At 38.1% G+C, this 27,513-nt stretch overlaps 2 protein-coding genes across 4 annotated transcripts in view; one reads left to right on the top strand and one right to left on the bottom strand.

The window, feature by feature from the left end:
* The window catches only part of Marcal1 (SWI/SNF-related matrix-associated actin-dependent regulator of chromatin subfamily A-like protein 1), a 148,909-nt gene extending 132,152 nt beyond the window's left edge, over window positions 1-16,757 (top strand). Inside the window, exons 12-14 of the mRNA XM_053796946.2 lie at window positions 3,196-3,370; window positions 8,269-8,457; window positions 11,489-16,757. Of these exons, the coding sequence (XP_053652921.1) occupies window positions 3,196-3,370; window positions 8,269-8,457; window positions 11,489-11,608 (484 nt within the window). The 3' untranslated portion in view covers window positions 11,609-16,757. The remainder of the gene's footprint in view (window positions 1-3,195; window positions 3,371-8,268; window positions 8,458-11,488) is intronic.
* LOC128702625 (INO80 complex subunit B) overlaps window positions 13,120-27,513 on the bottom strand; it is a 53,526-nt gene continuing 39,132 nt past the window's right edge. For all 3 annotated transcript variants that reach the window (XM_070101911.1, XM_070101912.1, XM_053796947.2), the window contains 5 exons: window positions 24,409-24,562; window positions 22,923-23,067; window positions 21,558-21,658; window positions 16,779-16,951; window positions 13,120-14,758 (listed from right to left, as the gene is read on the bottom strand). In XM_070101911.1, the coding sequence (XP_069958012.1) occupies window positions 14,614-14,758; window positions 16,779-16,951; window positions 21,558-21,658; window positions 22,923-23,067; window positions 24,409-24,562 (718 nt within the window). In that variant the 3' untranslated portion in view covers window positions 13,120-14,613. The remainder of the gene's footprint in view (window positions 14,759-16,778; window positions 16,952-21,557; window positions 21,659-22,922; window positions 23,068-24,408; window positions 24,563-27,513) is intronic.

The raw sequence follows: 27,513 nt of genomic DNA, 5'->3' as shown, positions 1-27,513 counted from the left end.
CCTTTCTGTTTAGCTTTAATTTCTTCTAAACCACTCAAGGGAGGTTTCATGATATTAGTGAGATGCTCTTGACCTACGGAAATAGACCTTTGCTCCCATTCCTTGAATTGAACCCTAATGCCTTCTATTCCCCCAGGCACTGTGTGTCCCTAATGGGTTTAGCACTCATCCCATGAATGTTATAATAATGTGATAATATTTCTTTTATCACTCAACTACCTGTGAATCTTCTTCAAACATCTTTCTCTGTACTATCTAAAAAAGTAATGTCCCCTTGTACAAATAAGAAATGAAAACTTGTTAAATGTTTTACACTCTGGCAGCCATTGCTGGTCCTTTTTCTATCTTATCAACATTTAAGATAACAGATAGACCTTAATAACCTATGGCATTTTTGCTTTTATTTTACACTTGTTTCTTAATGGTTCTCAACATTGTAATGTTTTCTTTCCAATTTGCCTGGGAAAACAGGGTTAGTGTTCTTCTCTCATAGTCATGCTTGGTGTGGAAGGTGACTAAAAGTTTTTGGAACAAGAGGCCAGATTGATCCTTTTTATGCATGTAATTACAGTAAATTCTTTTATATCACAGGACTCAATACAAATTGCCATTTTAATGAGTGATTTGTATTTTTTTGTTTAAATAAATGTTTTCTCATAGTTTTGGCTATACATTCATGCCACAAACTTGAGAAAAATTTTGAAATTGGGCTGCATACATCAGCTCCACCTAGGCTTACGGGACAATATGTTATACGTTTATTATTAACACATCGGTCGTTTCCCACCAAGGCAGGGTGGCCCAAAAAAGAAAAACTTCTGTCATCATTCACTCCATTACTGTCTTGCCAGAGGCATGCTTACACAATAGTTATAAAATTGCAACATTAACACCCCTCCTTCATTGTGCCAGCACTGTACTACGTATCTCCAGGACTCAAGTCCGGCCTTCTGGTTTCCCTGAATCCCTTCATAAATGTTACCTTGCTTGCTCTCCAACAGCACGTCAAGTCCTAAAAAACCATTTGTCTCCATTTGCTCCTATCTAACACGCACGCTTGCTGAAAATCCAAGCCCCTCGCCCACAAAACCTCATTTACCCTCTCCCACCAACCTTTCCTAGGCTGACCCCTACCCCACCTTCCCTCCACTACAGATTTACACACTCGAAGTCATTCTATTTCGTTCCATCCTCTCTACATGTCCAAACCATGTCAGTAACCCCTCCTCAGCCCTCCGGATAATAGTTTTGGTAATCCTGCACCTCCTCCTAATCTCCAAACTAAAGATTCTCTGAATTATATTCACACCACACATTGCCCTCAGACATCTTCACTGCCTCCAGCCTTCTTGTTGCAACATTCACCACCCATGCCTCACACCCATACAAGAGTGTTGGTATAACTATACTCTCATACCAAAAAGTTTATAATTTCTAACTGAAAAAAAATTGTCAGTGACTTAAACCTATTTTTCCATTACTGGTAGTTGAAAGAGGTAATTTCAATGATGCATTCTGCATCTTGTGAAAACTTGTGATCATTGACAGTGGCTGGGAGTAGCATCTATGTGAGATATAATTGTACAATAGGTGTGCATGTTGGAAACTAATAAGGAATATAATAGAGTGAGAACACAAGAAAGATGCTTTATTGTAATTGTGAGAGTAGTGCTAGCACTGCCTTTATTCAAAATGTAATTACCTCATGTTTTAAAGTTCAGTTTTATATTGTATAAGCCATTTCTATAAAAATTTTGTACTATATTATGCTTAAAATTATAAAAAGACCTGTAATAAAATAACTGGAAGAGGAAATTCTGTGTCTATTAATAGTCTAGTCTAGCATATACCAGTATAACAAATAATCTACTTTTATATCCAGTTCCAAAATGTTTAGCCATTTCATAAATTGAATCTTTAATAAAAACAATCCATACAGTCAAGTCTCACCAGAAGTTAGAACAACTAACCAGTTAGGCATTTGTTAAGCCATTATACTGTGACACCTTTAAATTTATGCAAGCATTTGCTGAAAAAAACAAAATTCTATGCTATATTATTAATATATAAACAACTGTATGCCAGGAGCAAGGGGCTAGTAACCCCCTTCTCCTGTACAAATTACTAAATTTAAAAAGAGAAACTTTCGTTTTTCTTTTTTGGGCCACCCTGTCTTGGGATACAGCCGGTTTGTTGAAAAAAAAAAATAAACAACTGTAGTATATAGCAGTAATATGATAATATTTACAGGCATATGAAAATAGATAAGTTGTGATGAGGGTATCAAACAATTTAGATTAGGAGAAATTGGATATCAAATTGGAAGGAGGGAGTATGAAAGAGGTGAATGTGTTCAGATATTTGGGAGTAGATTTGTCGGCAGATGGGTTTATGAAGAATGAAGTAAACCGTATAATTGATGAAAGAAAAGAGACAGGTGGTGAATTGAGGTATCTATGAAGACAAGAACATAATCCATGGAGGCAAAGAAGGGAATGTATGAGAGTATTGTGGTACCAACACTTATATGGGTGTGAAGCATGGGTTGTGAATATTGCAGTGAGAAGGAGGCTGGAGGCATTTGAGATATCGTGTCTAAATATTATGCAGAGAATTTGTAGTGTGGAAATTAGGAGGAAGTGTGGAGTTACTAAAAGCATTGTTCAGAGGGCTGAAGAGGGGTTGTTGAGGTGTTTTAATCATTTAGAGAAGAGGAAGCAAAATAGAATGACTTGGAAGGTGTATAAATCTGTAGTGGAGGGAAAGAGGGGAAGTTGTCCTAGCAAAGGATGAAAGAGGTAAAAGACATTTTATGTGAAAGGGGCTTGGCCATACAGCAGGCATGCATGAGTATGTTAGATAGGAGTGAAGATGAATGGTTTTTGGGACTTGACGAGCTGTTGGAGTGTGAAGGGATTCAGGGTAACCAGTTAGCTGGACTTGAGTCCTGGAGGTGGGAAGTACAGTGCCTGCACTGTAAAGGAGGGGTTTGAGATATTTTCTGTTTGGAGTGACATCTGAACTGTCATATCTATGCACCCCTGCAAAGACATTGTGAATAATGGTGGAAGACTTTCTTTCTTTTTTAATTCGCCCTGCCTCAGTGGGAGACGGCCGATGTGTAGAAAAAAATTTGCAAGTACAGTATATACCTAATTATTGCATTATGCATGACTGTATTTTTTATTTTTGTAGATACATCCGGATAGATGGCAAAACTAATGGAGAATTGAGACAGAACCTGGTCACAAAGTTCCAAACACAAGATGACGTCAAGGTTGCAGTTCTTTCTATTACAGCTGCTAATACTGGAATTACACTTACTGCAGCTCAGTTGGTTGTCTTTGCTGAGCTATTTTGGAATCCTGGGGTAAGTTACAGATAGGAAGCAAATCAATAAGTGAGCAAGTAAGACAAGAGTAATTAGTCACAGAAATTAATAAGTTTAGGTTAGCAAAGTAGGACATAAAAAAGGTAAGAGGATTTTGTAGCAGGAAAGAGAAAAAGTAGTAGTAGGTTGGTAGACAGCAACCACCCAGGGAAGTACTACCGTCCTGCCAGATGATTGTGAAACAGAAACCTGTAACTGTTTTGCATGATGGTAGGATTGCTGGTGTCTTTTTCTGTCTCATAAACACGCTAGATAACAGGGATATCTTGCTACTACAACTTACACTTTGGTCACACTTCACAGACATGCACATGCATATATATATACATACATCTAGGTTTTTCTCCTTTTTCTACATAGCTCTTGTTCTTCTTTATTTCTTCTATTGTCCATGGGGAAGTGGAAAAGAATCTTTCCTCCGTAAGCCATGCGTGTCGTATGAGGCGACTAAAATGCCAGGAGCAATGGGCTAGTAACCCCTTCTCCTGTAGACATTTACTAAAAAAGAGAAGAAGAAAAACTTTATAAAACTGGGATGCTTGAATGTGTGTGGATGTAGTGCAGATGACAAGAAACAGATGATTGCTGATGTTATGAATGAAAAGAAGTTGGATGTCCTGGCCCTAAGCGAAACAAAGCTGAAGGGGGTAGGGGAGTTTCGGTGGGGGGAAATAAATGGGATTAAATCTGGAGTATCTGAGAGAGTTAGAGCAAAGGAAGGGGTAGCAGTAATGTTCAATGATCAGTTATGGAAGGAGAAAAGAGAATATGAATGTGTAAATGCAAGAATTATGTGGATTAAAGTAAAGGTTGGATGCGAGAAGTGGGTCATAATAAGCGTGTATGCACCTGGAGAAGAGAGGAATGCAGAGGAGAGAGAGAGATTTTGGGAGATGTTAAGTGAATGTATAGGAGCCTCTGAACCACGTGAGAGAGTAATTGTGGTAGGGGACCTGAATGCTAAAGTAGGAGAAACTTTTAGAGAGGGTGTGGTAGGTAAGTTTGGGGTGCCAGGTGTAAATGATAATGGGAGCCCTTTGATTGAACTTTGTATAGAAAGGGGTTTAGTTATAGGTAATACATATTTTAAGAAAAAGAGGATAAATAAGTATACAAGATATGATGTAGGGCAAAATGACAGTAGTTTGTTGGATTATGTATTGGTAGATAAAAGACTGTTGAGTAGACTTCAGGATGTACATGTTTATAGAGGGGCCACAGATATATCAGATCACTTTCTAGTTGTAGCTACACTGAGAGTAAAAGGTAGATGGGATACAAGGAGAATAGAAGCATCAGGGAAGAGAGAGGTGAAGGTTTATAAACTAAAAGAGGAGGCAGTTAGGGAAAGATATAAACAGCTATTGGAGGATAGATGGGCTAATGAGAGCATAGGCAATGGGGTCGAAGAGGTATGGGGTAGGTTTAAAAATGTAGTGTTAGAGTGTTCAGCAGAAGTTTGTGGTTACAGGAAAGGGGGTGCGGGAGGGAAGAGGAGCGATTGGTGGAATGATGATGTAAAGAGAGTAGTAAGGGAGAAAAAGTTAGCATATGAGAAGTTTTTACAAAGTAGAAGTGATGCAAGGAGGGAAGAGTATATGGAGAAAAAGAGAGAGGTTAAGAGAGTGGTGAAGCAATGTAAAAAGAGAGCAAATGAGAGAGTGGGTGAGATGTTATCAACAAATTTTGTTGAAAATAAGAAAAAGTTTTGGAGTGAGATTAACAAGTTAAGGAAGCGTAGAGAACAAATGGATTTGTCAGCTAAAAATAGGAGAGGAGAGTTATTAAATGGAGAGTTAGAGGTATTGGAAAGATGGAGGGAATATTTTGAGGAATTGTTAAATGTTGATGAAGATAGGGAAGCTGTGATTTCGTGTATAGGGCAAGGAGGAATAACATCTTGTAGGAGTGAGGAAGAGCCAGTTGTGAGTGTGGGGGAAGTTCGTGAGGCAGTAGGTAAAATGAAAGGGGGTAAGGCAGCCGGGATTGATGGGATAAAGATAGAAATGTTAAAAGCAGGTGGGGATATAGTTTTGGAGTGGTTGGTGCAATTATTTAATAAATGTATGGGAGAGGGTAAGGTACCTAGGGATTGGCAGAGAGCATGCATAGTTCCTTTGTATAAAGGCAAAGGGGACAAAAGAGAGTGCAAAAATTATAGGGGGATAAGTCTGTTGAGTATACCTGGTAAAGTGTATGGTAGAGTTATTATTGAAAGAATTAAAAGTAAGACTGAGAATAGGATAGCAGATGAACAAGGAGGCTTTAGGAAAGGTAGGGGGTGTGTGGACCAGGTGTTTACAGTGAAACATATAAGTGAACAGTATTTAGATAAGGCTAAAGAGGTCTTTGTGGCATTTATGGATTTGGAAAAGGTGTATGACAGGGTGGATAGGGGGGCAATGTGGCAGATGTTGCAGGTGTATGGTGTAGGAGGTAGGTTACTGAAAGCAGTGAAGAGTTTTTACGAGGATAGTGAGGCTCAAGTTAGAGTACATAGGAAAGAGGGAAATTATTTCCCAGTAAAAGTAGGCCTTAGACAGGGATGTGTGATGTCACCGTGGTTGTTTAATATATTTATAGATGGGGTTGTAAGAGAAGTAAATGCGAGGGTCTTGACAAGAGGCGTGGAGTTAAAAGATAAGGAATCACACATAAAGTGGGAGTTGTCACAGTTTCTCTTTGCTGATGACACTGTGCTCTTGGGAGATTCTGAAGAGAAGTTGCAGAGATTGGTGGATGAATTTGGTAGGGTGTGCAAAAGAAGAAAATTAAAAGTGAATACAGGAAAGAGTAAGGTTATGAGGATAACAAAAATATTAGGTGATGAAAGATTGGATATCAGATTGGAGGGAGAGAGTATGGAGGAGGTGAATGTATTCAGATATTTGGGAGTGGATGGGTCTATGAAGGATGAGGTGAATCATAGAATTGATGAGGGGAAAAGTGTGAGTGGTGCACTTAGGAGTCTGTGGAGACAAAGAACTTTGTCCTTGGAGGCAAAGAGGGGAATGTATGAGAGTATAGTTTTACCAACACTCTTATATGGGTGTGAAGCATGGGTGATGAATGTTGCAGCAAGGAGAAGGCTGGAGGCAGTGGAGATGTCATGTCTGAGGGCAATGTGTGGTGTGAATATAATGCAGAGAATTCGTAGTTTGGAAGTTAGGAGGAGGTGCGGGATTACCAAAACTGTTGTCTAGAGGGCTGAGGAAGGGTTGTTGAGGTGGTTCGGACATGTAGAGAGAATGGAGCGAAACAGAATGACTTCAAGAGTGTATCAGTCTGTAGTGGAAGGAAGGCAGGGTAGGGGTCGGCCTAGGAAAGGTTGGAGGGAGGGGGTAAAGGAGGTTTTGTGTGCGAGGGGCTTGGACTTCCAGCAGGCATGCGTGAGCGTGTTTGATAGGAGTGAATGGAGACGAATGGTTTTTAATACTTGACGTGCTGTTGGAGTGTGAGCAAAGTAACATTTATGAAGGGGTTCAGGGAAACCGGCAGGCCGGACTTGAGTCCTGGAGATGGGAAGTACAGTGCCTGCACTCTGAAGGAGGGGTGTTAATGTTGCAGTTTAAAAACTGTAGTGTAAAGCACCCTTCTGGCAAGACAGTGATGGAGTGAATGATGGTGAAAGTTTTTCTTTTTCGGGCCACCCTGCCTTGGTGGGAATCGGCCAGTGTGATAATAAATAAAAGAGAAAAAGGTAGGAACACTTATTAGCAGAGTAAGTAAGAGTGAATTGCATTGATATAATGATATAAAGCACGTTCGTGCATGTATGTGCAATTGCCTGTGCTTATTTTGTGTATCTTCCCAAGTCTATGCATGAAAGAGAAGGCGAATGAGCATGTGTATCATTTAGCTTTCTCTTGCCCTTTTCAAGTATCATTTTATTTTTCATGAACTGCTAGTTCTGTAATATGTTTAGGATGACCATTACCATTCTCATAAGGCAAAAGTAAATGTACCAGAGTATAGTGGTACTAACGCTTTTATATAGGGCTTTAAGAATTGCAACAAGGAGACTAGATGAAGTGAAGATTTCATGTTTAAGAGCAGTGTGTGGTGTGAATATTATGCAGACAGTCTGAGACGTGTAAATTAGAAATTAGTATGGGTTTACCAAAGATGTAATTCAGAGTGTGGATGAGGAGGGATTGTTGAAATGATTGGGTATTTAGAAAGGTTGGAACAGAGTAGGATGACCAAGAGGGTATATAAATCCAGGGTAAATGAAAAGAGGGGTAGGGGTCATCCTAGGAAAGGTTGAAGGGAGGAGTGTAAAGGAGTTATTAGAGGTTGGGCTTTGAGCATGCAGCAGGCTACTGTGATCCTGTTAGATTGGAGTAACTGAAGACATGTGTTTTTTTTTTTTATGACTTGAAATGCTGTTGGAGTGTGAGCAGGGTAACATTTATAAAGGGATTCAGGAAAACCAGCTAGCCACATTCAGGTCCTGGATGAGGGAAGTACAGTGCCTCTACTCTGAACAAGGGGTGGGAATGCTGCAGTTCAAAGGTTCATTTGTGAATTGTGAAGTTTGTGCACTTCTAGCAAGACAGTTATTGAATGAATGTTGGTGAATGTATATAATTTTTTGAGTCGTCCTACCGTAGTGGGAGATAGCCAGTGGAAAAAAAATCACTTGCCTTGAAGCAGTTTCCTTTTATGGAAAATGGAAATAATTTGTATACAGTGGCAGTAAAATTTGGTAATGTAAATGTATCTGATATACTAAATCTTTATTTTTCTACTGCCTTATAAGCTGCATGTATATTATTTAGGTCACTACATACCTGAAGAATATCATATACAAACCTGGAAAATCAAAATAGTTCATCAGTATGGTTTAGAACAAATTTAATCCAAGGTTCTTACAGGTCCTTGTACAAGCTGAGGATCGTGCTCACAGAATTGGACAGAAAGACTGTGTGATGGTGCATTATCTGGTGGCTAAAGGAACAGCTGATGACTTTATATGGCCATTAGTTCAGTCAAAGTTGGAAGTGTTGAGTAAGGCTGGACTTACCAAGGATAATTTCTCCACTGCAGACTCAGCATTCCAGAAGGTGAAATTTACTTGCATTTTTTAATAGTGGATGATTCATTGGTACAGTGGAACCTCGGTATGTGACATTAATTCATTCCAGAAGGCTGTTTGAGTTCTGCTCCGTTTGAGTATCAAACAAGTTCTTCCCAACCAATTTTCTGTTTCTGTTCACTAATCTTCATAGGCCCCATGGTGACTTATTTATACAAATAATACAAAATAACACCAAAAAGTGCAAAGAACACGAAATAGTTTACAGCGAAGTTCTGGCAGGTCATATTTGTTTGGTCGAGTGCTGAGCTTTGTTTGAGTAGGGAACTAGTCGTATACCAAGGTTCCACTGTATATATTTTTAGATCTTTTTTTTTTTTTTTTTTTGTAAACAAGATACGAAAAAGGAATCCATAATACAGTGGACCCCCGGTTAATTATATTTTTTCATTCCAGAAGTATGTTCAGGTGCCAGTACTGACTGAATTTGTTCCCATAAGGAATATTGTGAAGTAGATTAGTCCATTTCAGACCCCCAAACATACACGTACAAATGCACTTACATAATTGGTCGCATTGGGAGGTGATCGTTATGCGGGGGTCCACTGTACTTTGAAGTTTCCATTTTATTACCTTCTTATATACTGTACATGGGAGGGGGGTACTTTATACCCAGAGGGGTTCATACAGCATCTGGGTTAATGGGAGACAGGTTTAATCCAAGGAGGGAAAGGTTAGGCCAAATTATATGCATCTAGAGCCCTTCACTGACATCAAGGAACCTCCCTTGTGAGTGAGGGGGATGGGAGTTAGAATTCCCATAACCAGCCGTAAGTAATGTGATGGAACACGAGGTAAGAGATAGACAATACAAAAGTGTAACAAATAGTTTGTTTAAAGAGAAATGTGTAAAAGATGTTACAAGAAGCCTAGTGGTTGAGTGTAGTGAAAGTACTTTGGAAGAGGATGCATATGCAGAATATACGTAAATATAAACATACACGTGTATTTTTTTTTTTCAACAAACTGGCCACATCCCACCGAAGCAGGGTGGCCAAAAAAACAAAAGTTTCTCTTATATCTAATTTGTCAGGAATAAATCTTTGAAGCAAATGTACTATAGAAATAATCTTTTTCTCTTAGTCTCTGTATGCAAGTAAAGATTAAAAAAATGGATAATACAAAATAAAGGACTATAACCAGTTAAAAAGTAAGGTATAAGATAGACACTTGTCAATAATATATCACTTTAAATACCTGCCAAACTGGCACAATGATTTTTTAAGGTGTTTTGATCTATTATGCATAATATTTGATACAGTGGAGATGTCTAAGGGCAGTGTGTGGTGTAAATATTATGCAGAGAATTCGGAGTGTGGAAATTAGGAAGAGGTGTGGAGTTACTAAAAGTATTAGTCAGAGGGGTTGTTGAGGTGGTTTGGTCATTTGGAGAGAATGGATCAAAGAAGAATGACTTGGAGAGCATATAAATCTGTAGGGGAGGGAGGGGGGGTAGGGGTTGTCCTCGAAAAGGTTGGAGGGAAAGGGTAAAGGGGGTTTTGTGGGCGAGGGGCTTGGATTTCCAGCAAGCTTGTGTGTGTGTGTGTTAGATAGGAGTGAATGGAGATGAATGGTGTTTGGGACTTGATGAGCTGTTGGAGTGTGAGCAGGGTAATATTTTGTGAAGGAATTTAAGGAAACTGGTTAGCCAGACTTGAGTCCTGGAAATGGGAAGTACAATGCCTGCACTTTAAAGGAGGGGTTTGGGATATTGGCAGTTTGAAGGGACTTCTGAACTGTCGTATCTGAGTGACTCTGCAAAGACGGTGATTGTGTATAAGTGATGGTGAAAGTGTTGAATGATGAGTTTTTTTCTTTGCTTTTGGGTCACCCTGCCTCGGTGGGAAATGGCTGACGTGTTGAAAAAAAAAAATATTGATGTATTTTTGCCTTGAAAATAAGAACTTACAATAAGAAAATAAAGAATGAAAAAGGCACAATACCATGACTGGAACAATATGCAAATAACCCACATGTATGTTTTGGTCCAACTTGAACTTCCTTCCCTTCATGCTTGTGTGTGTGATGACTAGTTAAAAGTCCTAGTCAGACCAAAATGTCATCATAAGTTTCACTTTCCTACGTGCAGGTTATTTGTGTAGTAAGAAAATGTTTAGTGTACTGTATTATTATACGTATTCACAGGGAGGCATTATCATCATAGGGGTCATTCAGCACCTGGGGATTAGCCTGCTAATTTTAAGACTGGCTTGCTATAGGTTCAAACCTTCCAGTTACTGAGAGGCAATCAGGTTTGATTTAGGGTAAGAGTAATGCCAATACCTTGTATCAAGAGTTTTGATAACTTTTAGTTCAAAGATTAGCTTCTTAGTCTGTTGGTGGAAACCTGCAGCTTAAGTCAAAATTGTGGTACATGGCTGACCATTTTTAAAAACAAAAATGAAGCAAAAAATCCCATAATTCAAGCAAAGCAGGCAAAAAGCATAGGCTTATGCCATTTGATTTTAGGTAATTTTTAAGTGTCATCATAGGAGGAACGTATTACCTGTTCATTTTATTTTCAGTGTTTAGGTACTGTAGTAAATTTAGTAGTGCAGTGGTACCTCGAGTTTCAAACTGCTCCCAACTCGAACAATTATGTAAGTTTTTTTTGTAAGTGCTTTTCTAAATGTATTTTTGGGGGTCTGAAACGGACTAATCTAATTTACATTATTCCTCATGGGAACAAATTCGTTCAGTATCGACGCTCGAACAGCCTTCTGGAACGAATTAAGTTTGTAACTCGAGGTACCATTGTATAAGTTGTATGAGATCATAGAAGAGTAGAACCCCCTTCCCTCAAGGGAGGTTGCTTGACACTGGTGAAGGGCTCTTTAGCCAAGCAATTGAAACCAACTTCCCTTTGGATCAAACTTGATTGCCATTTCTCAAGTGCTGTATGACCCCTTGGATTTAGTGCTTCCTTCCATGAATGTAAAGAGTATAAAAATGTTTGAAACTGACTAAAAGTATGTTTACTATTTGATTCTTCTCTTCAGATAAATGACCAACAGAGCATCTTGAATTACTTCCACGAGCTAGATGATGATGCATGCTTCGAGGACATTGCTTTAGAGGATTCTGCTGATGAGCCCATGATAAAAAAACAGAAAACATAGCAGGCATTGTGATTTACTCCAAATTATGAATGAAACTTGTGAAGTGCTGTTGTAAGAAATTACTAGTGATATAAATTAGAATTGATTGAAAATAAGTAATTATGCAGTTGTGTGCTGTATAGCCCTTGTGACTTAGCGCTTCATTTTGATTATAATAATAATAATATAGTTGTGTTAAACCACTGTGTTGCTTGATCTTATCACCTTGGCTACCTTTGTGTAATTTATACATTTTATTCCATTGATCCTTGTATGATAAAATATTGATTAATGTAAAAGAATTATAGTAATTAAGTTAAGTGCTAAACTCAAAAGGATCATACAACCATAAAAGAATGACATAAAAACTACTATCACGTGGTTATAAATGACCATAATTTTTAAAGGGGTGGACCAGTAAGCCAGCGGAAGGCCTCGGTCAGATGACCAAAAGCTCCAAAGATGGGTCATCATCTGACTAAGACCCGTGTCAGGAAACGTTTGTCCTGTTTCCTGACGAACCTTACCTAACCTAATGACGTAATATTGTAAATGTTATGCATGATGTACAAAATTAATAACCTAGCTTTTTTTAAGAGTCATCGGTGGGAGACGACCGACTTGTTGAAAAAAAAATCTAAGACTTGTAACTATTTTACATTGTTAGGCTTTATTATCTTCCAGCTGAATGACCCAACAATGTTGGTCCAAGTTAGAAAACAAAAAAGCTCTATTAACCACAATTGAGTGCCTAACCATTTTTATATTAATATTCACTATGGAAATTATTTTCACTTTCATGAAGAACAGCATAAAAATGTTTATGGGATAGATTATTATAATCAAAACTAAGCTCTAGACCCACAAGTGTCGTACAAATAAACTAGAAATGATAAATGTTTTGTTATTTATACCAGTAACTATACACACTATCATCAACAATAAAAATTTAAAACTAACCTGAATGTCATAAAATGAACATTGTTTAAATTTATCTGTCTTTGCAGCTTGCTTGTGGCTTAGCGCTTCTTTTTGATTATAATAATAATAATTTGCAGCTTGCTTTGGCTCAATGTGTGCACTAAATTAAATTTATTAATCCTACTTCGGTTTAGCACGTTCTTTGATTATGATATTAATCCTACTAAATGTTTAACAGGTACATTCTGTAATTGCCCTTTATATACCATGTCAATTACATAATGTTGCTTTGTTTTCATTTTCCCCAGCAATCAGCTGTGTGGCGTTTTACATAAAGGTCAGTTTAGCACTTTGATTATAAAAATAATAATAATAATTTACGTAAAGGTAACGTATACATTACTTGCACAATAAATAACATTTATTTTTTATAATACAAGTATATTTTTTATTTTATTTATAAACGATTAGGTATCCCCACCTATTCAAAATACCTTATTGGTTTTCATTGTTCCCAACCTCTTTTTCCCTATCTACTACTATGGTTTCCATTAGATTGCTCTAAAATACCTCTCCACTTAGAAATTATAATAATACATTTTTTGTTTACATTAGATAGTGTACCATTCCGGTGCCTAATTTTAAGGGATTGGAGCCATTCAATGAATAAAGCAAATGAGCAGAATTACGAGGAAAAGGTGTATTTTTTATATGCCGATTTTAAATTTTCCACCATAACTCGACTCAAACCTTATTAAAATTTACACAATATAACTTAACTTTCCTAACCCTAGAATCTGCATAATCTTAGTAAGAGGAGGTAATGAGAAAGGGTCAATTTTCAGGCGAACTCATTATACACTACACATTTCTCAATTCTAGTGGATGTTGACAGAAGTCAATACAATTTTTTTTAGGTGGATTATTTATGAGATGACAAAATCTTAAAAAATAAATAAATAAATTATATATAAAATATATATTTATATATATATATATTTTTTTTCAACAAGTCTGCCGTCTCCCACCGAGGCAGGGTGACCCAAAAAAGAAAATCCCCAAAAAGAAAATACTTTCATCATTCAACACTTTCACCACACTCACACATTATCACTGTTTTTGCAGAGGTGCTCAGAACACAACAGTTTAAAAGCATATACGTATAAAGATACACAACGTATCCCGAACCCCTCCTTTCAAGTGCATGCATTGTACTCCCCATTTCCAGGACTCGAGTCCGGCTATATAAAAATAACCGGTTTCCCTGAATCCCTTCACTAAATATTACCCTGCTCAAACTCCAACAGATCGTCAGGTCCCAAATACCATTCATCTCCATTCACTCCTATCAAACATGCTTACGCAAGCCTGCTGGAAGTCCAAGCCCCTCGCCCACAAAACCTCCCTTACCCCTTCCTTCCAACCTTTTCGAGGACAACCTCTACCCCGCCTTCCTTCCCCTACAGATTCAAACGCTCTCCATGTCATTCTACTTTGATCCATTCTCTCTAAATGATCAAACCACCTCAACAACCCCTCTTCAGCCCTCTAATACTTTTATTAACTCCACACCTTCTCCTAATTTCCACACTCCAAATTTTCTGCATAATATTTTTCACCACACATTGCCCTTCGACAGGACATCTCAACTGCCTCCTCGCTGCTGCATTCACAACCCAAGCTTCACACCCATATAAGTGTTGGTACTACTATACTTTCATTCCCTTCTTTGCCTCCATAGATAACGTTTTTTGTCTCCACATATACCTCAACACACCACTCACTTTTTTTCCCTCATCAATTCTATGATTAACCTCATCCTTCATAAATCCAAACCAATATATGAAAGGTTACGCTACTCTTAACCTTTACACGGTATAATGTATAGTACAGCCCTCCAATAATTGCATTTTGTAAAGTGCTTTTGAGGTACTGTATTTGCAAAAAATAACACCCATCTGAAACTCCTCAAATTGCTCTTAAATAAAAAAAATTGGATGTCTTTTGATTCAGTGTGTGAAGACTAATACCCCCCTTCCCACTTTTTCAACACCCATTCCACTATTACATTCAATTTTCAGAGTAGGGAGAACAAAAGAAGTAATTCATGCTGTAATAAAAGGTTTGTTCATAGAAATATTAACTTTATAACACTGGAGGCTGCAGAGTGGTACACCAGTCTTGGAACATGAATACTTCTTCTGGTTGGAGCATCCTAAGACACCACATAACTTTACTCCTTGCTTTTTCCTGCAAGTATAAGAAATATTAATGAAACAGCACTTCCTGTTTTAATATATCTATATGATGAAACCATGTCTAAGAGTGAAATAAGTTAAAATACTACATCAGCTAAATTGGATGTATTTGATTAGCTTTCATACTGAACTACATAAATTATGGAAATGGGCTAAATTAATGTTTTTAACATAATAGTCATCTCTAGCCCAAAGAACACATTCACCACTTAAATCACTATTAACTTTCACTATTACCACACTTCTTATATTACAATTTTGTTTACATCAGGTGTCCCGAAGCTCGATTGCTAGCACACTTGGTTCACACACTGAGGTCTGGGGGGTCGATCCCTGGTACAATCCAAGGTAGTAGGTTGGTAGACAGCAACCACCCATGGAGGTACTACCATTCTGCTAATTGAGTGTGAAATGGAAACCTGTAAATTGTCTTACATGATGGTAGGATTGCTGGTGTCTTTTTTTTTTTGTCTCATAAACGTGAGGGATAACTGATAAATCTTGCTACTTCTACTTAGGTCACACTACAGATGCATGTACATGCAGAACAACCACAATGAAGAGTGGTGGGCTTCCAAGTGTTTTCATGATTTCTCAGTTCCTTGATAATATGAAAACTCACAGAAGTGCTTGGAAGTTCACTGTTCTTCTCAGTGGCTGTTCTGCATATTGTGATATCACCTGTTGACTGTGATCTTATTGTATGCTGTGTGTTTATATATATTTATCTGGGTTTTCTTCTATTTTCTTAATAGTTCTTGTTCTTATCTATTTCTTGTCTCCATGGGGAAGTTGAAATGAATTCTAAGCCATGCATGTTGTAAGAACATAAGGAAGGAGGAACACTGCAGCAGACCTGTTGGCCCATACTAGGCAAGTCCTTCACAAATCCATCCCACTAACAGAATATTTTCCCAACCCATTTTCAATGCTACCCAAGTAATAAGCCTTGATAAATCTATTTACTCATGCAAGTCCCACTCAAATCCAACCCTTCTCATTCATGTATTTCTTCCTTTCTTTCAACACACCAGCCATATCCCACCAAGGCAGGGTGGCCCAAAAAGAAAAACGAAAGTTTCTCTTTTAAATTTAGTAATTTATACGGGAGAAGGGGTTACTAGCCCCTTGCTCCCGGCATTTTAGTCGCCTCTTACAACACGCACGGCTTACGGAGGAAGAATTCTGTTCCACTTCCCCATGGAGATAAGAGGAAATAAACAAGAACTAGAAAGAAAATAGAAGAATACCCAGAGGGGTGTGTATATATATGCTTGTACATGTATGTGTAGTGTGACCTAAGTGCAAGTAGAAGTAGCAAGACATACATGAAATCTTGCATGTTTATGAGCCAGACAAAAGACACCAGCAATCCTACCATCATGTAAAACAAAAGTTTCTCTTTTTAACTTTAGTAATGTATACAGGAGAAGGGATTACTAGCCCCTTGCTCTCAGCATTTTAGTCACCTCTTACAACACGCATGGCTTATGGAGGAAGAATTCTGTTCTGCTTTCCCATGGAGATTAGAGAAAATAAACAAGACCAAGAACTAGCAAGTAAATATAAAACCCAGAGGGGTGTGCATGCATATGCTTTTACATGAATATGTGACCTAAGTGTAAGCAGAAATAGCAAGATGTTGTTTGAAATCTTGCAAGTTTATGAGACAGATAAAAAAGACACCAGCAATCTACATTCACTTGGCAGGACGGTAGTACCTACCTGGGCAGTTGCTGTCTACCAGCCTACTACCTTGGATTATTATTATCCTATTTATAATTAGCTTTTCTTACTTTCTGCCATCTATCAGAATATACTGCATTAAACTTTTTTCATAAATATATTCTCCGAAGAACGCTTACTGTGCATGCTACCTTACAAGTGCCTAACAGCATTAGGTACCAGGTCCAGATTTCATAGAAACAAAACTACACCAAGGTATGTTAACAAGGTTTTATTGAATGAATAGTAAAATATTATAATTACTATGCAACAATTTGATTTCCTACCTTTCACTCTGGGCCTCCATGGGAAAAGGAAAAGCAACTGGAACAGAAAGCGACACCATTTCTTGATTATTAATGTAAGAATACATGGGAATCTCTTTTTTGGAGAATTTAAGCCGACTAATCTTTCCAACTTTGGAATCTTGTTTCTTAAGTAGACGATCAACCGTTTTTTTCTGCAACAAAAATAATTGTTGATTAAATGTTTTCAGAGATCACAGAATTAAAAAGATATATATAAAATTGGATACATGCATAAATGATAGTGTGATGCAGTTCAGATGGGCTTGTGAGGTCTCTAGGGAGACCTAATTATATGGTCACACCTGCCTTAGCAAATGTCGGGTAGTCACGCCCACGTCTGAGGTCTTTTGTTCTTAACGGCGTCAGACCTCGGCGTCAGGTCGTAACACGTGGTACATACACCATTGGGGAGGGGGTACTCTGACTACGATATAAGCCCAGGGAACAGCGGGGCAAAGAGGTTGTTGGTGACAGGTCCGGGGAGCGAGAGCTCTGGACAGCCGCGTGTGTAGTGGACCACGCATTGGGAATCTCGGGTCAGCTGGTCGGTGAATTAAGAGTGAGTAGTAGTCCGTGTTACTGATAACATCTACCCTTCCCCCTGGTAATAAGTCTCATAGGTCAATTGTTATATTGTGTAAATTTCCATCAGGATATGTTGTATTCTAGCCCTTTTATGTTATTAAGTAAACTATAGCCATAGTTCCCATTTTTATTTGTACCTTCATATGCTATTCCCTATTCTGTTAAGCACTGGGATATACAGGAGACGTGCTCACTCGCTGGGATACCTCAGGTAGAGTGGGTAGAGGTCTCACAATAGTACAATGGAACCTCGGCTTACAAGTTTAATCCATTCTGTGACCTTGCTCGTATCCCGATCTGCTCGTATGCCGAGTCAATTTTCCTCATTTAAATTAACTGAAATGCCATTAATCCATTCCACCGGAATTCCTGGTCTCAGGAGGCATGACAAAAAATTTTTTTTCAACAAACCAGCCATATCCCACCAAGGCAGGGTGGCCCAAAAAGAAAAATGAAAGTTTTTCTTTTTAAATTTAGTAATTTGTACAGGAGAAGGGGTTACTATCCCCTTGCTCCTGGCATTTTAGTCACCGCTTACAACGCGCATGGCTTACGGAGGAAGAATTCTGTTCCACTTCCCCATGGAGATAAGAGGAAATAAACAAGAACTAGAAAGAAAATGGAAGAAAACCCAGAGGGGTGTGTATATATATATGCTTGTAGATGTATGTGCAGTGTGACCTAAGTGTAAGAAGAAGTAGCAAGACATACCTGAAACCTTGCATGTTTACGAGACAGAAAAAAGACACTAGCAATCCTACCATCATGTAAAACAAATACATGTACAGGCTTTCGTTTTACATTCACTTGGCAGGACGGTAGTACCTCCCTGGGCGGTTGCTGTCTACCAACCTACTACCGACGACATGAAAAATACACTTCAATATAACGCTAATATCAACTCTACGGCTTATTTATCTATCACAATTCATCTAATACGACATAATAAACAATATAATTCACATAGAAACGTGATATACACTCTAGAGTGAATAGAACAGGCCATAATATGGCAAGTGGTGGTGGCGGAGTTGATTCCCAATCCCGCTGACTATATCTTCCCATGCTTTTATTATAAGAGAAAATGGAGTGTTTGTGAGGCTAACTGCACTAGTTTCATAAATGAGAAATATTGTATAAAAACATAATAGAGAATGTAGAGAAATAAAGTGGTTTTATAAAGTGTATGTACACTGGCAGAGGTGAAGAGTGGAAGATAGGCTACTTGCTACAAGCTCCTACTGCCACCACACACCTTGCTTGTTTATCTATGATTTCATGCTGTAATTCCATGGACATCCTCTTTTTCTTCTCAGCATTGTCCTTTGCACTTACTTTCTTAAGACCCATAGTTAGAAAAAAGAAATTTGGCAATAATAGCACGAGAAATGCTTCCACGGCAACATCAACACATTGTACAGCTCAGCTGATGTGGTATTGACTGTGCCACCTAGTGGTTATGTTCTGAAACTCGCTTATTATTATTATTATTATTATATGAATACAGTGGTACCTCGGGATATGAACTTAATTCGTTCCAGAAGGCTGTTTGAGTGCCGATACTGAACGAATTTGTTCCCGTAAGGAATAATGTAAATTAGATTAATCCGTTTCAGACCCCCACAAATACACTTACAAAAGCACTTACATAATTGTTCGAGTTTTGAGCTGTTCGTATCCCGAGGTACCACTGTATTGTTATTATTATTAATTTAGGGAACTGGAGCACAGATCCAATCCCCTAGATCAAGAGCCCCTCACCAGCATCAAGGAACCTCCCTCAAGGGGGAAGCTCGCATCCTGAATTTTTGCTCGTATCCAGAAACAAAAAATTGACCGAGCAACTACTCGTATCCTGAAAAATTCATATGGTGGGGCACTCATAAACTGAGGTTCCACCATATTCATTACTAAAGTGTAGTAATAAATAAATTACACATACTGATTTAGTTTCAAAATAATAAATGCTTAAAAAAGGAAACAATTATTTATATTTTAAGCTACAGTGCTTATAATTAAAGTATACTCCCCCTCAACCACAACCACAAAATAAGTGGGCTCTCATGTTTTAGGACATTTTTCAACCATCCAGGAAGTGATTACCACATATTCTTCAGGGTTTCATAGAGAAAATTCCCCCACAACTCACAGATGGTGATCCCCAGCTGTAAGATTAAGTTGATATCCTTCCCTTAGTAGATCTCTATCAAAGACCAGAGACTCTCAATGGGGTTCAAGTCTGTGGAACTTCCTGACCAATCATCAAAGGATACAGCACAGTCAAAAAGCCATTACAGAACAGATCTTGCATTTTTTCAAGAAGCAGTCTTGCATAAAACTCTTTCCACCACAGTGTGAAAGATTCAGACAAATGATTACAGACCAATTCTACATACATTATTACAATTAACATTAGTGGGGATGTTTTTCTAGGCTTTCCTGGACATGTTTTTGATGTGGACATGTCATCAACACCATCTGCAAGTAACTAATGAAACTAGGTCCTCGCTGCATGCTCACACATCAATGGCTCCTACTATTTCCTTCGTTTGATGGTATGCACTATGTAATCCAATAATCCGTGCAATTGTCTTGTATCAGAGACTTACTCCTGCCCATATTAAACTGTCCATAGCCAAGGAATGTCTAACAAAATCAGCACTCGGGACCACATGCCCCAGAGAAACCATGGACATAAATCCATCCTCCACACAAACCTAGAAGGCACTCATGACACAGCCAACAGTCTTAGAGAATCCCGAGATGTCCTGCTACAAATTGCCAGACCAGCATAACTTTTTGCCTCGCTGAAACACCTAACAGGGTTGGGTATTATATTCAACATTAACCCTTTGAGGGTCGACAGGCCCTCTCCGAAACTTGTTCTCAGGGTCGGCCAAATTTAAAAAAAAAAAAAATTATTTTCTCTTATGAAAATATAGAGAATCTTTTCCCGATCATAAAGACACCAAAAGTTTGAAATTTGATAGAAAACTTACGGAATTATGCTCTCGCAAAGTTAGCGGTCTCGGCGATGTTTACGCATCGGCGATTTTGCCCACTTTGAGCCCCATTTTCGGCCAATTTCACTGTACTAGTCGACAAAAAACATGAATATTTCGCTAGAACTCCATTTTTTCTATCGAATGGGTGCAAGAAACCACTCATTTATGAAATTCAACTATCCAGTACAGTGGTCAGAATTTAGCAATTTTGCCAATTTCACACAAATTTCAAAAGATGCCAATTTCCAAATAGGGTCCAGAATAAACAAGAAAGACATTCCTGGCACTAAAATGACATTTCCTCTAGTCATTAGTCATGTCTCAAGGCCCCTCTTATATTCTTTTGCTTTCCACTTTGAATTTTTATTTTCACAAAAAATATAAGATTTACTGTTATGCAGAGTTCTGCATTAGTGTAAAAAATGGTATAAATATTATTGGTGCACTTGTGAAGGAATATTAGACTCACCAGTTGACGTGTATTGCACGCTTGGCACAATTTGTTTACTTTTGAATTTTGGTAAAAATCGAACATTTCTGCTACTTTGAGCTCAATTTCAAGGCACCTTTCTTTGTAAAACCAGTCAAAATCATCTCAATTTCTGTAATATGTCTTCCATTCTATAAAATGAGACCAAGAAAACTAGAATACAACAATAAATACCATACGAAAATACACTGCAAAGTCGCTGATTTATTAAAAAAAAATGGTCAAAGTTTTTTTTTCTCATTATGCACTGTGTGCTGCAGGATTTTTTTTAGACTGTGCACACTGACCACATAGACCCATTCTTTCATATGAAGGCCTACCAGCTTTCTCCCACTAGATTTGAGGCCGCTAGAATTTATGAGTACTAGTACGTCAAAAACCCCTACGCGTAAGACGTACTAGTACGACGAAAACCCTCAAAGGGTTAAAGTATGTTGGATGCCCCCACTCTGCACACTTTAATGATGAGCATTATACTGATGCAAGACAATTGGCACATTCTTTGTCCCTTCAAAGGCATTGCCTTAATGCCAGTGAAGGGCTATTTCTCCAAGGAATTGGAGCTACCTTCTCATTCCTTGAATCAAACTTTATTACTTCCCATTTTTTATGCACTGTATGACCCCCATGGGTTTAGTGCTTTCCTCTGAATATAATTATAATATTTTTTGTACATACCTTGTCTTCCTCTCTCTTCTCTTGGGCTTGCTCTCTTCTCTTTTGTGTCTTCATGGCTTTTTTGGCTAGCATTTCCTTTGTGACAACTTTCTCCTTAAAACCTGAAAAAAATCATTAACTTTGGTAGAAGTCACCTATTATTTCCATAAGAAATGCAGTCAGTCTTGAACTCAATTTTAATTTAGAAAGTTTTTAAACTGATTTCAACTGGTATGTAACCATATCTTGCCAATATGTTCATACTTACCCAACAGGTAAATGTATTTTCCTGTCTTACTGTGAATGAACACTTTCCCTTACTGACGGACTCAATATTAAAAAACTAAACGTAATGCAGTCACTGTACAATCTTAGAGGCAGCTCTCATATTCCATAACCTCAGCCCTCTGTACCTCAACACATGCAGGAGGTCTAGCAACTATGCTTCAAAAAAAACTCAAAAGGCAGAGGAGCTACAGCTCAACTTCCTCAAGAGACCTAGGAGCTGTAACTCCATTCTAATGTGGGTAAGGAGCTGGCCATTAGCAGGAGGTCCATCAGTTATGGCTGAACACTCAAGAGGCCCATGAGCTGATGAAACAAGATGTAGAACTTTTAGTAGTTTTTGTACTACCTATGGCAATGGCAGGCAGACAGACAACAGTTTTCAGATAGAGTTAGTCTTGCTGTAATATCATACAAACCAACACCATTATTACACCGATAACCTGCACACAGGAGAGGGGAGCTTGCAATGACGTTTCGGTTTGACTTCGTAAATGGGCCAAGTCGGACCGAAATGTCGTTTTACGCTCCCCTCTCCTATGTGCAGGTTACTGGTGTATTGTTCTGGTCACGGTATTGTGCCTTTTTGTTATTTATTCAACAGCATTATTTTTATGAAACTCAACAACTGTTTGCCTATCCCAAGAAAAGAACCGAGTAACCATTTTCAAAACCACATTTTTTTAAAGATTCCTTAAAACTTCAGCTACTTTCTTTCCTTCACCTATTCTGCTATTTTGCATTTCTTCATCTTAAACTTACTGGATCATGATAAAATATTTTAGATAAATTTTCACAGTACAAAATTTATTTTAATATCTTTGCACAAAAAGAATGCTCAATGTCACTTATTTTGTTTATTACACAAAAACCATAAATGTAATGAACAAAAACTGAAGAATTAAAAGGCAATACAGTGATTGGAACATTTTATAAATAACCCTAACTTACGAGAGGAAACTTGTGATGATGCTTCAATCTGTCCTGGACCAGGACAGTCTGAAATGCCATCATACACTTCCTTTCCTAAGCAAGGGTTATTTGGAATGAAAAAATATAAACTAAACAAGAAATAGTACATTCAGCTATGAATATGCTAACCTGAAGGAAGAGAGAGGAGAGGTTCTGCCGGTATTACTGGAAAAGTATCATCTGTTCCATCAGTTTTCTTCTCTTTTTCCAACATTGCTCTCTGTCGAGCCGTCATCAGTCTAGGGTTCTTCATTCTCTTCAATTCATCATCAACCTGAAATTAAAGGGCATGTTAAAAAAAGAAAGAGTAATAAAAATTACATATACACTTCACATTTTAACACTAAACAAGTTATATAAACTCTCATCAAAAGTAAGTGCAGCCTCTCCTCACTTAGCGACGTTCTCATTTGCCGACACCTCAAACTTACAACAGGCTCTCTGACTAGTATTTATACCTAAATAATGTATATTAGAGCTGATTTCCTCTATTCTTTTTATTTCAATATACTGTACACTACTGTATAAACATTTAAAAATATACCAGAAATGTTATAAATGGTGCAAAGGTGACATTAAAACAATATCGAAGATGGTTGACACAAACCCACTACCATTATAGTATGCTCCTCACTTAGCGATGAATTTGTTTAACGATGTGGTCTTAGGAACGGAAATCCGTTGTTAAGTGAGGAGAGGCTGTACATCATATTTCCTTTAGGAGGATGTGCTGAGGCAATTTAGGCATGTAGAGAGGATAGAGAAAGATATACAGTGGACCCCCGCATAACGATTACCTCCAAATGCGACCAATTATGTAAGTGTATTTATTTAAGTGCGTTTGTACGTGTATGTTTGGGGGTCTGAAAGGAATAATCTACTTCACAATATTCCTTATGGGAATAAATTCGGTCAGTACTGGCACCTGAACATACTTATGGAGTGAAAAAATATCGTTAACCGGGGGTCCACTGTATTGATGAAGAGGGTGTATAAATCTGGGAGTGCAATGTAGACGGGGTTGTTCCAGGAATGGTTGGAGAAAGGGGGCAGAAGAGGCTTCATGTTTTAAGGGTTTAAGAATCCAGCAGGCTTGTGTGAGACAAGTTGTATTTAGTGAAAGTGCTCTTGGAGAGTGAGCAGGGTAACTTTTATGAAGGAATTCAGGGAAACCAGTTAGCTGGACTTGAATCCTGGACATGGCAAGGGCAATGCCTGTACTCTGAAGGAGGAGTAGGGATATTGCAGTCAGAGGGTAATCTGACTGTGATGTCAGAACACTTCTGGAAAGATGGGATTGAAAGTAAATGTGTTTTCTTCCCCTTTCCTTCCCCCCCCCCAAAAAAAAAAAAAAAAAAAAACTTTGCTCAAGTCTTTCTTGTACCAAATTTTGGAAGGGAAACATGGAAACAGAGTAGTACATACAGTACATATACGGGTGAATACACATGTGTACACACACAAAAGGCACGACTTGCAAAACAAAGTTTATATTAAAATTTAAACTATAAGTATTGGCCAAAAATTGACCAAATAGCTGTCATAAACTATTACAATATTATTATTATGTAATACGTAATAATGTACAGTATTGGAAAATCCACATTAACACTACCTCTTCTAATTTTCCAGACTCAATAGCATCTAGCCAGCGTTCCTCTTCACTGTCAGTGTCATCTTCCCCTTTGCCATCTTTTTTTTTGCCACTCTTTTTGCTCCCAGAAGTTTTACTCTTCTCTGATTTTACCTTTGTAGATTTAGGAGTAGTTCTGAAATTTGTTGATAAACTATAATTTTTGAAACTTTCTGAATGATTCATGACAAAACCTCCTTTCTGTGTTTGAACTTATTATCAGTTGTCTTTAATTTTCACTATGCCCATTCAATTAACTTTTTTTTATAAAGTAAAAGGACACAAGTGCAACTAATGTGACATTTTACTCTGGCAACGTTTCGCTCTCCAGGAACTTTGTCAAGCCGTAACAGTTTGACAAAGCTCCTGGAGAGCGAAACATTGCCACAATAAAATGTCACATTAGTTGCACTTGTGTCTTTTTACTTTACATTTTGTCAGTAATTCTACCAACATACATAAACAACTTTTTTTTGTAATGGTGTATATCTTTACAAGGCTTTTTTTTTCTATACTAGCCCAAATCTTGCCCAAAATAATGAGCTTTGTAAAAATATTATATTTAATGTATACTTAATGCTTTTGTGAACAAATATTTTGATTTGTTTGAGAAATTGAAGCCACAAATGACAAAAGAAGTTTACGAAATGAGAACAGAGAATAAGTGGAATAGAAAGAACATATTGTATAACCAGAAAAAAATAATATTAAATTGAAAGGCAGGGAATTTTTCAATAAATACAAGGTAAGAATACAGTGGAACCCCGGTTTTTGTCCGGTCCAGTTATTGTACAATTCAGTGTTCGACCACATTTTCGGCGAAATTTTCCCCGTTTTTGTACATCCGCTCAGAAATCGTCCATACCAGACGCATCCTCACGTGCTCCAGCGAAATATTTCATAATAATCCATTTATTTTAGTGCTTGCAAGTACTAGTTTGTTGGATTATGTATTGGTAGATAAAAGACTGTTGAGTAGACTTCAGGATGTACATGTTTATAGAGGGGCCACAGATATATCAGATCACTTTCTAGTTGTAGCTACACTGAGAGTAAAAGGTAGATGGGATACAAGGAGAATAGAAGCATCAGGGAAGAGAGAGGTGAAGGTTTATAAACTAAAAGAGGAGGCAGTTAGGGTAAGATATAAACAGCTATTGGAGGATAGATGGGCTAATGAGAGCATAGGCAATGGGGTCGAAGAGGTATGGGGTAGGTTTAAAAATGTAGTGTTAGAGTGTTCAGCAGAAGTTTGTGGTTACAGGAAAGTGGGTGCAGGAGGGAAGAGGAGCGATTGGTGGAATGATGATGTAAAGAGAGTAGTAAGGGAGAAAAAGTTAGCATATGAGAAGTTTTTACAAAGTAGAAGTGATGCAAGGAGGGAAGAGTATATGGAGAAAAAGAGAGAAGTTAAGAGAGTGGTGAAGCAATGTAAAAAGAGAGCAAATGAGAGAGTGGGTGAGATGTTATCAACAAATTTTGTTGAAAATAAGAAAAAGTTTTGGAGTGAGATTAACAAGTTAAGAAAGCCTAGAGAACAAATGGATTTGTCAGTTAAAAATAGGAGAGGAGAGTTATTAAATGGAGAGTTAGAGGTATTGGGAAGATGGAAGGAATATTTTGAGGAATTGTTAAATGTTGATGAAGATAGGGAAGCTGTGATTTCGTGTATAGGGCAAGGAGGAATAACATCTTGTAGGAGTGAGGAAGAGCCAGTTGTGAGTGTGGGGGAAGTTCGTGAGGCAGTAGGTAAAATGAAAGGGGGTAAGGCAGCCGGGATTGATGGGATAAAGATAGAAATGTTAAAAGCAGGTGGGGATATAGTTTTGGAGTGGTTGGTGCAATTATTTAATAAATGTATGGAAGAGGGTAAGGTACCTAGGGATTGGCAGAGAGCATGCATAGTTCCTTTGTATAAAGGCAAAGGGGATAAAAGAGAGTGCAAAAATTATAGGGGGATAAGTCTGTTGAGTGTACCTGGTAAAGTGTATGGTAGAGTTATAATTGAAAGAATTAAGAGTAAGACGGAGAATAGGATAGCAGATGAACAAGGAGGCTTTAGGAAAGGTAGGGGGTGTGTGGACCAGGTGTTTACAGTGAAACATATAAGTGAACAGTATTTAGATAAGGCTAAAGAGGTCTTTGTGGCATTTATGGATTTGGAAAAGGCGTATGACAGGGTGGATAGGGGGGCAATGTGGCAGATGTTGCAAGTGTATGGTGTAGGAGGTAGGTTACTGAAAGCAGTGAAGAGTTTTTACGAGGATAGTGAGGCTCAAGTTAGAGTATGTAGGAAAGAGGGAAATTTTTTCCCAGTAAAAGTAGGCCTTAGACAAGGATGTGTGATGTCACCGTGGTTGTTTAATATATTTATAGATGGGGTTGTAAGAGAAGTAAATGCGAGGGTCTTGGCAAGAGGCGTGGAGTTAAAAGATAAAGAATCATACACAAAGTGGGAGTTGTCACAGCTGCTCTTTGCTGATGACACTGTGCTCTTGGGAGATTCTGAAGAGAAGTTGCAGAGATTGGTGGATGAATTTGGTAGGGTGTGCAAAAGAAGAAAATTAAAGGTGAATACAGGAAAGAGTAAGGTTATGAGGATAACAAAAAGATTAGGTGATGAAAGATTGAATATCAGATTGGAGGGAGAGAGTATGGAGGAGGTGAACGTATTCAGATATTTGGGAGTGGACGTGTCAGCGGATGGGTCTATGAAAGATGAGGTGAATCATAGAATTGATGAGGGAAAAAGAGTGAGTGGTGCACTTAGGAGTCTGTGGAGACAAAGAACTTTGTCCTTGGAGGCAAAGAGGGGAATGTATGAGAGTATAGTTTTACCAACGCTCTTATATGGGTGTGAAGCGTGGGTGATGAATGTTGCAGCAAGGAGAAGGCTGGAGGCAGTGGAGATGTCATGTCTGAGGGCAATGTGTGGTGTGAATATAATGCAGAGAATTCGTAGTTTGGAAGTTAGGAGGAGGTGCGGGATTACCAAAACTGTTGTCCAGAGGGCTGAGGAAGGGTTGTTGAGGTGGTTCGGACATGTAGAGAGAATGGAGCGAAACAGAATGACTTCAAGAGTGTATC

Source organism: Cherax quadricarinatus, chromosome 79 (genome assembly GCF_038502225.1).
Source record: "Cherax quadricarinatus isolate ZL_2023a chromosome 79, ASM3850222v1, whole genome shotgun sequence".
NCBI lineage: Eukaryota > Metazoa > Arthropoda > Malacostraca > Decapoda > Parastacidae > Cherax > Cherax quadricarinatus.
This window is presented reverse-complemented; position numbering and strand designations above follow the sequence as displayed.